This window comes from Vipera ursinii (assembly GCF_947247035.1).
Source record: "Vipera ursinii genome assembly, chromosome: 2".
Classification (NCBI taxonomy): Eukaryota; Metazoa; Chordata; class Lepidosauria; order Squamata; family Viperidae; genus Vipera; species Vipera ursinii.
In genome coordinates, this window is record NC_139513.1 from 128,495,980 (window position 1) to 128,508,647 (window position 12,668).

At 42.8% G+C, this 12,668-nt stretch overlaps 1 protein-coding gene across 1 annotated transcript in view; it reads left to right on the forward strand.

Annotated features, from left to right (window-relative positions):
• FSCN2 (fascin actin-bundling protein 2, retinal) overlaps positions 1–12,393 on the forward strand; it is a gene marked incomplete at both ends in the record, with an annotated part of 28,743 nt that extends 16,350 nt beyond the window's left edge. The window contains 4 exons of the mRNA XM_083351394.1: positions 3,649–3,805; positions 8,376–8,497; positions 9,818–9,985; positions 12,188–12,393. Coding sequence (XP_083207520.1) covers positions 3,649–3,805; positions 8,376–8,497; positions 9,818–9,985; positions 12,188–12,393 — 653 coding nt within the window. The remainder of the gene's footprint in view (positions 1–3,648; positions 3,806–8,375; positions 8,498–9,817; positions 9,986–12,187) is intronic.
• Positions 12,394–12,668: the final 275 nt, after the last annotated feature.

The window sequence follows — 12,668 nt, forward strand, 5'->3', positions numbered from 1 at the left end:
GATTTTCTGACCGTTCCCATTCAGTTTCCCTTGTGTCAGTTTGTTGTGTTCACTGTAATTTGCAAAATTTTGCCAGGTCATTTAACATTTCAAGGAGCCTCTGGCTGCCTGTCACATTCCCTCGTCTCAGCATCTCTTAGGTTCTTTCAGCTTCTATTTGGTCAGATGAGAAGCCCTCCGCTGTCAGCAGATATGCAGTATAAAACATCTAGCCACAGGAGATGCTATCAGGATTCCATTTTCTATTCTGTTTCCTGCACTGCTGAAAAAATAAAATAAAAACAAACAACTCTTAGTCATGGTCCCTGATTGCATGTATGACATTTCTTTGTTCAATAATGCAAGATGTCTGTCACCTGCATTTTTTTTAATGCCGGCAATGCGCTCCTGCTCTTAATTTCCATTTGAACACTTCAGAAGCTGGGCTAATGCCTGCTGGCAAATGTAGCTATTGTTATTGGGCAAAGGCTGCAGCAATATTGGTAAAGTAGCTTCACTCCTTAATGCTTGCATGCAGACTTCCTTTCCAATGACCTCCTAACATGGGGACCTTAGGGGTGGTCAGATTTGGCAGGTGGAACAGGATTGAATGGGTCCTTCCTCCTTCCAAGTTTATGCTGTATTGAATGGGTCCTTTCTCTTTACAAGTATATACGGTAGATGTTTGTAATTGAGTTCAAGAGTAATGAAAGACCTTCCTTTATGCTTTCAGTGAAGGTAAGTAGCAAGTACAGTATATATCTACTTGTTCTTGTCCCGGCATGTTATTAGGCCGATTGCTGTAGTTTAGAAGCTGATGAGAAAATTATCCTGTTAATAAAAAACTATGCTTCAGAATTCTCCATCTTTTGGAGCACTGATTACCAAGCATTTTGGATCAGGTGGAGAAGCCTGTTGTGCAAATGGACATGATGGGCTTTTGACATAATACGCCGGGCGCCTGTACCAAACCTTCATCATTATGGTCAGCATTGAGAACTAGGTTACTATTTACCATGCCAAGAAAGTTGGACCTGGATTAAGGACAAACATATTGGGTAACTTGGTTACCAATATTCATCTCCCTCACAGTGACTCTAGGTGGCATATAATAAAACTAGGAGTTAAAACATTTTACAAACCTATTAAAATAATAACAGTACGTAAAACAAGACCGTGAGAGGGAAGATGTTATATCGAATATACCCAGCATGCAGGCTTTCTATTAGATGTAACAACAGTTTATTTGGGTAATGAAGCCTTTCTCTGTCTCCTGGATTTCAATTACTTTTATTCTCAGATGTTCAGGATTGGGGACAGCAAATATAATCCTCAAATCTGGCATGACTAGAATGCTAGTGAGGAACCTAAACGCGCAAAACAGTCTGAATTAAGCAGGTTTTGAGCCTGAAATAGTTGCCTCAAACTAAAAACAGCCATCTGAAGTCTCTCCAGGAACGCCAAAATCTATTCTGGATTCAAAATGTTATGTCCACCCTCAGCGAGGAGTCATGTGAGTTCAGCAGGGAATAACACTCTTCAAGAGGTCATCACTTGGCTTAGCGCTACTGGACAATTTTGGTCCAGTCTCCAACCTTTCCTTTTTGGCTTATAGCTTATAAAACTCCAAAGGGCCGAGGAGGAGGCAGATTCCATTGCAGCTCTGCTCCATGAAATCCAATAGTCTCCTAACCTTTTATCCTTCCTAAGAACATTATAATTTAGCTCTTCTCCTAAATAAAGCGGGAAGTCAGGATGGGTTGTGAATGTGGGTTTCATCAGGGTAATGCAATTGTGGCACCAGGTTTTTCTGGTTTTTAGCTTTATCGTTTTATTGCTCTTTGTTTTATGATTGTTTATATTGTTTTATTGATAGTGAGCTGCCCAGAGTTGATTCTAAAATGGGCAGCTACAGAAATGTTTAAATAAGTAAATAAAGGCCAAGATGTAGTAGCAGGGCAGTATTGACTATACATATGGATGACCTCTGCTGCTAGGATGGAGATAGTGTATCCATCCTGGCCCTCCTTGATCCCTCACTTGATTTGGGTATCCTTCTGTGTTGGCTGAGGGCGCCAGGACTAGGGGGAGGGGGGAATAATTCTTCAGTGGTTCTCTGACCTCCAGATTTCAGTCAGTGTTAGTAGTTTGGGAAAGGTCCAGCCCTAGGCTTCTGCTTTGTGGGATGGCACTGAGATCAATTCTCTTTCCACTCCTCTGTAAGATTTACATGAAACCAGTGGGCAAGATAATCTATTGGCATGGGGTCAAAATAATCAATATAGCCTCTTATACCTTACATATCTCCGCTCTCGGTTATCCAAATGATCCCATCAAGGTACATTCCCAATGCCGGGATGGGGTATGGATCTGGATGGGGAAGAACTAGCTGAAAGAGAATGTTCAGCTCAGGGTTTTAGGGCCCCTCATATCTAGTGATTTTCTATCTTTGCCTCAGGCAAAGTTGGTGCACACTCTGGGACTCCTCTTAAATTTGCATCTTGAGGAGCAGGTGGCAATTGTGGCTGGGAGAGCCTTTGTATAAATATTTCATGTGCACATAGTTATGCCTGTTCTTAGATCATGAAGCACTACTCACAGTCACTCAAACCTTAGTCACCGCCCAGTTGGGTTACTGCAACATACTACAACACGCTGTATATGAGGCTACTGTTGAAAATCTTTCAGAGCTTCAGCTGGTCCAGAATGCAACCATAAATTCAGTTTTGGGTATAACAAGGTACACCCACATAACACCTTTGCTATGTGAACTATGTTAGTTCTCAGTAGACTTCCAGGCACAATTCAAGGTGTTGGTCGTCAACTATGTAGCATGGGTCCTTATTGTTTGTGGGACTGCCTATCTGCAATGCAAAGGCATGCTGTAGTGTACGTCCCTTCAGTAAAGTAGTAAAATTGTCACCTGGTGCGCCCTTGAAGTGTGTCTTGTCTGTCATGGTGTCTATCTTATAGAACAGCATCCTCTCAAAGATACTATAGACCAGCTTCAAAAATGCTGGCTTTCCAGAGGTCCATGAAGATCTGACTTTTCTCCAAAGCATTAAGGCCAGGATGTTAATAGAGTTTGGGAATAGGTGTAGGTGATATGCTTGAATTAGATGTTTATAAGAGCCTCGACTCAGTTTTTTTTCTTAATTAGTTTGAACAATTATGTTTTTTACCTTTTTTCATTGCCCATTGTTAGATGGCTGGCCCTATAAATTGGTTAAATAAATACATACTCCAAGGGACAGAAAAGGACATCATATAACAATAAACAAATAAATATGTTTTATAATAAACAACAAACAAATGTAAATGTATCCCCACAACATAATAGAGCGATGAATCAGGAACCTTCATCCAACTTGGCCTGGTAGTCTTGAAGGGTTTTCTCAAGGTGAGCAGAATTGAGCCTGTTGCACATTGAGAGGAGATTATAAATTGTATATAAAATTTGTACTGATTACTGCTAAAAATGGGTGGTTAATAAAGCATATTATACTATTTAATTATTTAAATAATTATTTACAAGCTCCAGTTATCCAAATTAGTACCACTACTTGAGTGCTTTTCTAAGGATCTTGGCATCTTCTCTCACAAGCTCGATCAGAGGTGAATTGGGATATTTGGTAACTAAATGATTTGAAAATACGTTCTTTCTTCTAGGTGTTAATGTCTCGGCCAATCAGGATGAAGAGACACACCATGAAACCTTCCAGATGCAAATTGACAAAGAAACCAAGAAGTGCATTTTCTATTCCAACACAGGCAACTACTGGACCTTGGTGGCGCATGGAGGGATTCAAGCCACGGCTACTGAAATGTGAGTTGTGCTGTGTCTTCATTTCGCTGGTAGGTCCCTAAAGCAGGGATCAATAACCTATGCTCGGTGGACTGAATATGGTTCAAAAGAAATATGTATATTTCCACCTCTGTCTGTGAGGCAGACATCACTATGGATTACTCACCACCTCCTTAGGCAGCCATTTTGGTGATGGCAACAGCAAGCAAAGCACCTAGTCTCCAGTGTTAATGTGGTCTCCAGCCCCTAAGCATAAGAAGATTGCATAGTCTTGCCCTAAAGTAATCAGGATTTCAGAAGTGAGTCCATTGCGTGTACCAGACATCATAATGAAGAAATGGTCACCAGGTTTAACAAAGAGCTACTGTAGGTTTTCATCAAAACAACAAAAACAACACTGCACCATCACAAAGCAGATTCTGTCTCTTTTTTGCAGACCTATAGAGTAATTGTGCCTGTGCAAAAGGAGGGAAGCTGGTGCCATGATGGCAAGATGCTGCTTTTGGCATCTGCTGCCCCATTTATCTTCCTCTGCAGAGTTTGCATTTAGACAATTGCTGTTTCTCAAGAACATCTCCCTTCCTCCTCCGGCAGCAACTGTTCTGATACAGTCTCTGGGCTTCTCTCCCTCCCTTCCCTTGCCCAAACCAGTAACTTTGGCAAACGTGTAACAGTGGAATAGGCTGAAAGACGTCCTATGGAAATGACTCCCTCTCTTTGAAAACACACACACACACACACACACCCCTCATGTGAGAATCCAGGGTTGGACATTTGGATGGTGTGGGTGTTTTTAAAAAGTTATTCCTGTACGAAACGTTCATCTGCTTCTACACAAATAACAGCCAGCCGGTTGGTGGAAGGTTAAAATAGTTCAACTGCTTGATCAGAACTCATTTCATAATTCCCTTCTGCAGAATCTGATTTCATATATTCTGCATTGGTCTACATTGATTTTACATTTTGTTTGTCTGCTTGATTAATCGATGGTTGTGAGCCACAGAGCCATTGAAGGTTGGGCATCTTATAAGTTTAATAAATTATTAAATTTATTATAATTTGTTGCACAGTCAGCCAGATATTCAGACTGGATTTGGCATTTTTATCCATCTGTTGAGTCCTTCCCAAGGACCTGGGATAGGCAGGTGTTGCTGTTTCGGTGGTGTTAAAGATATAGCAGAATTTAAATTGTTCCAAGGAAAGCTGCCTTTTGTGTAATTTTTGAGTAATGGTGAATTTGTCAATGGTGGTTACATTCAAGTGTTGGTCCAGTGGTTTTGGACCAATCACTATTGGCATTATCATTGCTTTCTTTTGCCACAGTTTTTCTATTTCTATTTATTTATTTTATTTATTTATTCGGTTTATATACCGCCCTATTCTCAAAGGACTCAGGGCGGTTTACAAGGCAAAATTTAAAAACAATCCAATATAAAATTAAAATAAATTAAATTAAGTCTAGCCACAAAAATTAAATCACAATTTAAAAACATTAAACCCCTCAGTCCAGACCAGATAGCTCAAAGAGCCAGGTTTTTAGGTCCCAGCGAAATGAACGAAGGTTGGGGGCAGTCTGGAGTTCCGTTGGCAGTTGATTCCATAGGGCAGGCGCACCCACAGAGAACGCCCTCCCCCTGTGGATCGCCCGTCGGCAATCCTTGACCGGTGGTACCCTGAGGTCCTCCTTGTGGGAGGGCACAGGACGATGGGAAATTGACGCTGGCAGCAGGTCCAGGCCCATGCCATTTAGGGCTTTTTAGGTCATCACCAGCACCTTGAATCTCACCCGGAGGGCAACTGGAAGCCAATGCAGCTCGTGGAGAAGAGGTGTTACATGGGAGTATCGGGAGACTCCCATCACAACTCGCGCGGCTGCATTCTGCACCAGCTGAAGCCTCTGAGTGGTCCTCAGGGGCAGCCCCATGTAGAGAGCATTGCAGTAGTCTAGCCGGGAGGTCACGAGCGCATGAGTAGGGCATCTCGGTCCAGATAGGGCCGTAACTGGTGCACCAGGCGAACCTGGGCAAAAGCCCCCCTGGCCACGGCTCCTATATGATCTTCCAAACTGAGCCGTGAATCCAGGAGGACGCCCAAGTTGCGGGCCCTATCCACGGGGGGTAACACCTCACCCCCCATAGTTAACGATGGAAAAGATTGGTTAGTCTGAGATGCCGGTATGCACAGCCACTCAGTCTTGGCAGGATTGAGACGAAGCCTGTTTCTCCCCATCCAAACCCGGACCGGGTTGTGGGTCTTGGTATTTTGTGACTTTTTCCAGTTCTTTCTTTTCTCTTCTGCTGTCTCCAGGTACTGCCACATCCACTATCCAGACTGTCTTGTCAACAATTGATAAGTCTGGGTTTTTTTTAATTGTTATTATTATTTTACTGAAATGTTTTCTCAGTAGCTTGAGAACTTTTAATAGTAGGATTGGAGAATCTGGCAATGGCATCTTTGGACCACGTAAACCAGACATGTCAAACACAAGGCCTGGGGGCCAGATCCGGCCCGCAAAGTGGTTTCATGTGGCCCGCGAAGCCATCCTGGAAATAGTGAGGGAACGGCCCCCACTGCCTTGGCCCTGGCCCAGAGACCCTCCTCCTGCCAGAGACCCTCAGATCTGTCCCACTCCTGTCCAGGCCCCCATAGGCACCCTTGATGCCAATGATGTAGAGCTGGCCATGCCCACCCAGTAGGCCATATGCACTTTAGCCACACCCACCCAGTAGGCCATGCCCACCCAGTAGGCCATACACACTTTAGCCACACCCACCAAGTAGGCCACGCCCACCCAGGCCACACCCACCCGGCCCCCTGAGGGCAACTGCAATGCTGATGTGGCCCTCAATGAAATTAAGTTTGACAACCCTGACATAAACAAATCTGTGGAAGATCTGGGATGCTGAGAAATTAAAAGCACCCTCAAGAGGGGGTTGCAGTGAAGGGGGTCAGCCTTTCCCCTTATAATTTCCTGGTTAAAAAAAAATCCCTTTCAGAAGCGGCTGTTTGTTCAGTAGAAATCCATGTGGGTATTTGAATATATTTCTCTTACCTTCTCTATTCCCTGGGGCAAATAATATTTTCAGGAAGATAATTTAGTTCGGGAAAACAACATGAGGGAAAAGAATAACATCTTTTCTCAGCATCCTCGTTTCAATACAATAAAGAACAAGCACCACCTTCTTGGTTGTTTTTAGCTGTTTTTAATTTTAGAATCTGGGCGATCCAACAACAGCTTCTCTGCCTTCTCCTTCTCCAACTGCGCCCTTACTTCCCCTTTTCACATGTGACACTTCTAAGCAAGAACATTTAAGAACTTTCTAATCCAGGCAAGCATGAGCTCCAGGCTGCAGGCTAAAACTGGACAAAAGTAGATTAGATTAAAATTAGAATATTTAACAGCTAGTGGGATTAACTGTTGGAAACATATATGTAGACGCTAAAGTTTCTCCCCCCCCTATTCTTCTTCAATGACTTGAACCTTTATTCAAAGACTAGGGCTGAATAAGACTTGGCAATGAAATGAGGCACTGAAATTCCCTGAGGTTCCTTATAGAGACTTGTCACATCTAGGAAAATCCTATTTCTGCCCCTGAAAATAGCCTGGATGCTTTTATGCTACAATTCAATGGAATCATGCCAAAGAAAAAGGAAAATATTCAGCAATATGTGTCATCTCATGCCCCTGTTTGGGTGGAATGTGCATTACAAATGTGTTTCCTGACCTTCATTTTTCATTTAGTAAGGCAAATTCCCCACCCCACATACCTTCTTTCAATTTGTGGACTGTGTAGTGTAGTGGAGAATGTGGAATGGAATAGGAATAGGAATAGGAATAGGAATAGGAATAGGAATAGGAATAGGAATAGGAATAGAACAGAGCAGAGCAGAGCAGAACAGAACAGAACAGAACAGAATAGGAATAGGAATAGGAATAGGAATAGGAATAGGAATAGGAATAGAACAGAACAGAACAGAACAGAACAGAACAGAACAGAATAGACGGACCTCGGAGGTCATCTAATCTAACCCCCTGCTCGAGCAAAAGACCTTATACCATACCAGACAAGTGGCTGTTCCCGTCTCTTCTTGAAAACTTCCAGTCATGGAAATTTCTCCTTAGTTCTAGGTTGCTTCTCTCCTTGATTAGTTTCCATCCATTGTTTCTTGTCTTGCCTTCTGGTGCTTTGGAAAAAAATAGTTATTTAACAGAATATGTAATGCAAAGGATTAGTAAGACACGTTTGCTCTCCACAGGAACAACTTGAAAAGCCAATGAGTTAAGGCAGGGTAATAATGCCTCCAAACCTTCAGGAAACAGTTGCAATAATAGAGCATGATGAACCTTTGTAAATACTAGCAGATAGGCAATACAATCCAACATACAATTTTTACAACTGTATCAAGATTCCATAAATCTCCCTCCCATGTTTTGTGGAGTTTTGTGGGTGTATTGTATGTGGGATTTATATGTGTAATAAATGCCTAATAGGCCAGAAAGAACAAAATCTTTGGAAGGAATGAATAGTTCCTACTTTCTGATTCTCCCATCAATCCTTTCTGCTCTTCCTTTCTGCTTTGGTTTCCTTAGATCTGCCAGCATGATGTTCGACCTTGAATGGCGGGGTCGCCGTGTTGCCCTTAAAGCTAACAATGGCAAATACATCTGTACCAAGAAGAATGGGCAACTGGCAGCTGTCAGTGACAGAGTGGGTAAGTCTTATCTCTGGTTCCTGAAGAGGAAACTCCCCGTGGGCTTTATTTCAAAAGCTCAGTCCCTTTAAATAAAATAAAAATAAAAATAGGAAGCCACTATGAGAAATCTGTTGTCTTTTGGTTATTGAAGGACCATAGCATCTCTGACAATTGCCATGCTGACTGGACTTTTAGTAGAAGGTGGGTTAGTCAAATTCATTCATTTTCTACTGCTTTTGTATGGCTTTGAAAGACAAATAATCCAACCAAATCCAGACATCAAATATTTAACACAGTTGCATTGCTTTGTGGAATGTAGAAGATGGTGAAACAAAATAAAGCCAGATGGACCTAGCAATATCTTGAAAGTATGGCTGAAGTTTCCATATAGCTCTAATTAGTCGCCAAAAGAAAGAGTACAAATCTGGAACCCTCCAAATACGTTGGACCACCTTCTCATTATCTGTCTCTCTGCCTCCCCCCCCCCCCCCGCAAGCAATAAGCATTGGGGCTTATAGAAATCAGGAGAGACTGGAGACAGCTGGAATAAATCTGGAAAAGTCTAGGTGTGTAATAGAGGAGAGCTAGATAGAGAATTGGTGTAAACTGAAGTTTCCAAGGAAGTTGGAAGAAACCCACTCTGTTTCTAGAGATGCTGGCTGGGTTCAGCAGTATGCTGAATGTTGTGTTATATCATTATTTGAGTTAAACATGTTATGTGGATCTGGGTAATAGTGGCATCGTGAACCAAGCATGGTTAAGCACCATGGGCTTAGCAATTATGGGAACCTTATCATTGAGTTGGTGGAGCCTGGCCAGATAGTTCTGAAGCTGTAGTTAGAAAAGCAGATGTTTAAGGGAACAGGAAAACCAAAAGAGACATATCTGCTCAATGCGGGCTGACAAGAGGACATTGTTATATTCTTGAGCTGGCTCTAGAACACTCTTGAACTCTTAAATTGGTAAATAATTATATATCCTGCATGTGCAAAACAATTTTAGCTAACGAGAATACTAAAGCAACGCTTATTTAGTCTTAGAATTAAGGGACTATTATATTTGGATTACCTAAGCATGGAAAGAAGCGGGATTCTTCAACATTTCTAGAATTTTGGCACATGCAGGGAACTTGTAGAGGTATGACTATAAAATGACCCCCAATTTCATAGCCCTACTTAAAATCTTCCCTTCTGTTTGCCAAATATCTACATGAACAAGTTCTTAGAAATAGGCATTTCTAAGGGAGCAACTTTGAATTCATTTTTAGATTCCTAATTCTTCAGGGTTATGGTAGCCTCATTAACCTCAGAACGCACTGAGTTACAGTTGTTGCCACAGGGAAAGATGAAGAATTTGTTCTCAAGCTGATCAACCGACCCATTCTAGTTCTTCGTGGGGCCCATGGCTTTGTTTGTTACCATCGCAACTCCAACTTGCTGGATGCCAACCGTTCCATCTACGATGTCTTCCACCTCAATTTCAGTGATGGTGCTTACCAGATCAAAGGTAATTAGTTGTCTGCAAACTGGGTGGTTGGAAGAGAGAATGGAGCTAGGGAACATTCTTCATTCACACAGTGAATTAATTTGGATCACATGTCAGAGGAATGCTATACTACACGAAACACAGTGGGCCACTTCCTGCATGTGAGTGTAAACTGGTATGTACTCAAAGGTTGCTTAGTGTTAATGCTTTGAAGTTCCCATATGCAATCATATGCAAACATATCCATTTTGTCGACTGCAGTTCATCCCCATTCTATATAGGTAAAGGTAAAGGTTCCCACGCACATGCGTGCTAGTCATTTCCGACTCTAGGGGCCGGTGCTCATCTCCGTTTCAAAGCCAAAGAGCCAGCGTTTGTCCGAGGACGTCTCCGTGGTCATGTGGCCAGCATGACTAGACGCCAAAGGCGCACGGAACGCTGTTACCTTCCAACCGTCGTGGTCCCTATTTTTCTACTTGCATTTTTACGTGCTTTTGAACTGCTAGGTTGGCAGAAGCTGGGACGAGTAACAGGCGCTCACTCTGTTACGCAGCACTCGGGATTCGACCCGCCAAATTGCCGACCTTCTGATCGACAAGCTCAGCGTCCTAACCCACTGAGCCACCGCGTCCCTTTTCCATTCTATATAATAATAGTTAATTAAATATCCTAAGTGTATGTTCACTAAACAAAAACACACTAGCCCTTGACTTAAAACAATTCATTTAGTGATTGTTTGAAGTTGCGACAGCACTGGGAAAAATGATTTGTGACCATTGTTCACACTTATGACCACTGCAGCATCCCCATCGGCATATGATCAAAATTCAGACATTTGGCAACTTACTCCTATTTATGACAGTTGCAGTGTCCTGGGGTCATGTGATTCCTTTTTGCAACCTTCTGACAAGCAAAGTCAATGGGTAAGCCAGATTCACTTAACAACCACGTTAGTAATTCAGTAACTGCAGTGGTTCATTTAACTATGGCAAGAACAGTGGTAAAAATGGGACAAATGGACTTAACAAATGTCTCACTTTGCAACAGAAATTTTGGGGCCTATTGTGGTTGTAAGTGGAGGACCACCTGTAGTACCATCCACAAGAAAGAAGTATTGTTGCCTTTGATTCCAGGGTTTATACAAGCGGAGAAATAGACTTTAAGAAAAAGGTCTGATGAAAACTGAATATGATCAACAGTCAAAGGGTAAAGACTGTTGGAGAAAGAAAATTAAAAGTCGAAGGGAAACAGCTATAATGGACAGCTTAAGAGCCTCACAGCATTTTAAAAAAATTAATATAGAACAATCTTATATAGAATCTTTAGAATCCATCAGCTAATTTCACACAATAGATTAAATTATTGAAAGTTATCCAAGTCACAAGGGAACCTCACGTCTGACTTGCCATATGGAGCTATCTCTGGGCTATCATGGTTAATTGCTGTGCTGCTGTTGGTAGACACGAAATAGATTTAGAACATTTCCTCCTTGCTCCAACTGTTCCATCATCTCTACCCTCTACTCCATATGAGGAAAAGAAGATACTGCTTCGCAAAAGAACCCAAAAGTGCACATGCTCATTTTTCCTTCTGGATGCTTATTGGGAAATAATTATGGTGATGGGAATCAAATCTCCCCGTATTGAGGAAGATGGTGACCAAGTGAGAGTGTCTTGTGTGTTCTGTCTTCCAGGTACCAACTGGGATGGGCAACTCCTTGCTCTCTTATCCTGTTCCTCTACCATAACCAGCTATGGGCAGAGGTCCAACTAGAAGACATTTAAAGAGAGGACTAGCCCTGGCAAAGGATGCTTATGCCAGTGTTTTAATTAGGGAGCCTGGGGCTTCATGTTACTTTTTCACATGGGCTTTTGTTTTCTCTTTTTCCTAACATGGCCTTGTCTATGGTGGAACTCTCTGCATTCAAGATTCTGTGCAGTGATCTTGAGTGTGTTGGTTGTTGAATGAGCAAACTGGACAAATGTTGTCTCTTTTAGAGTTTTCCCCCACTCTAAAAGAACCCTCATAATCAACTCATCGTCCTGGCACAAGTGCTCATTTTCATATTTCAATCACCACGTGACGAAGTTTGAACATGCTGGCCCATTATGGCTTCTGACTTGTGTGTGTTTATCAGGGAAACATCCAGGCAAGTGTTTAGGATGAATGTGGCTCCATTGTGTATGCGCCCTCCAATGACTTGTGCCTCTTTGGTGCTCCTAGGCCTCAGTGACAGGTTCTGGTACGTGGCCAGCAATGGCACCGTGTGCAGTGATGGCGAGACATCTGAGGACTTCTTCTTTGAGTTTCGTGAGTGCAGCCGAGTGGCCATTAAAGGGAAGAATGGCAAATACCTACGAGGAGACCCAGCTGGAACCCTGCGAGCTGATGCCGATACCCTAAACTGTGCAACGTTTTGGGAATACTGAGCCCCTCCCCACAGGGCTTGAGATACTCCAGGGCCCAGCCTGGTACCCAAGCCTGGACACTGAGTGGTAGATGAGAGGGGAAGGTGAGTTCTGGCACCTGGACTCAAGGGGCCTTACACTTCCATAGCCTGCAAGGAAAAAGGTGGATCAGGATAGAGGAACCTCTTCACCCAGGGCAGGGGTGTCAAACTCGCAACGTCGTGTGACGTGCCGCGACGTATCGCGACTTTTTTCCCCATTGCCGGCAATGGGGTGGGCACGGTTTCGGCATGATG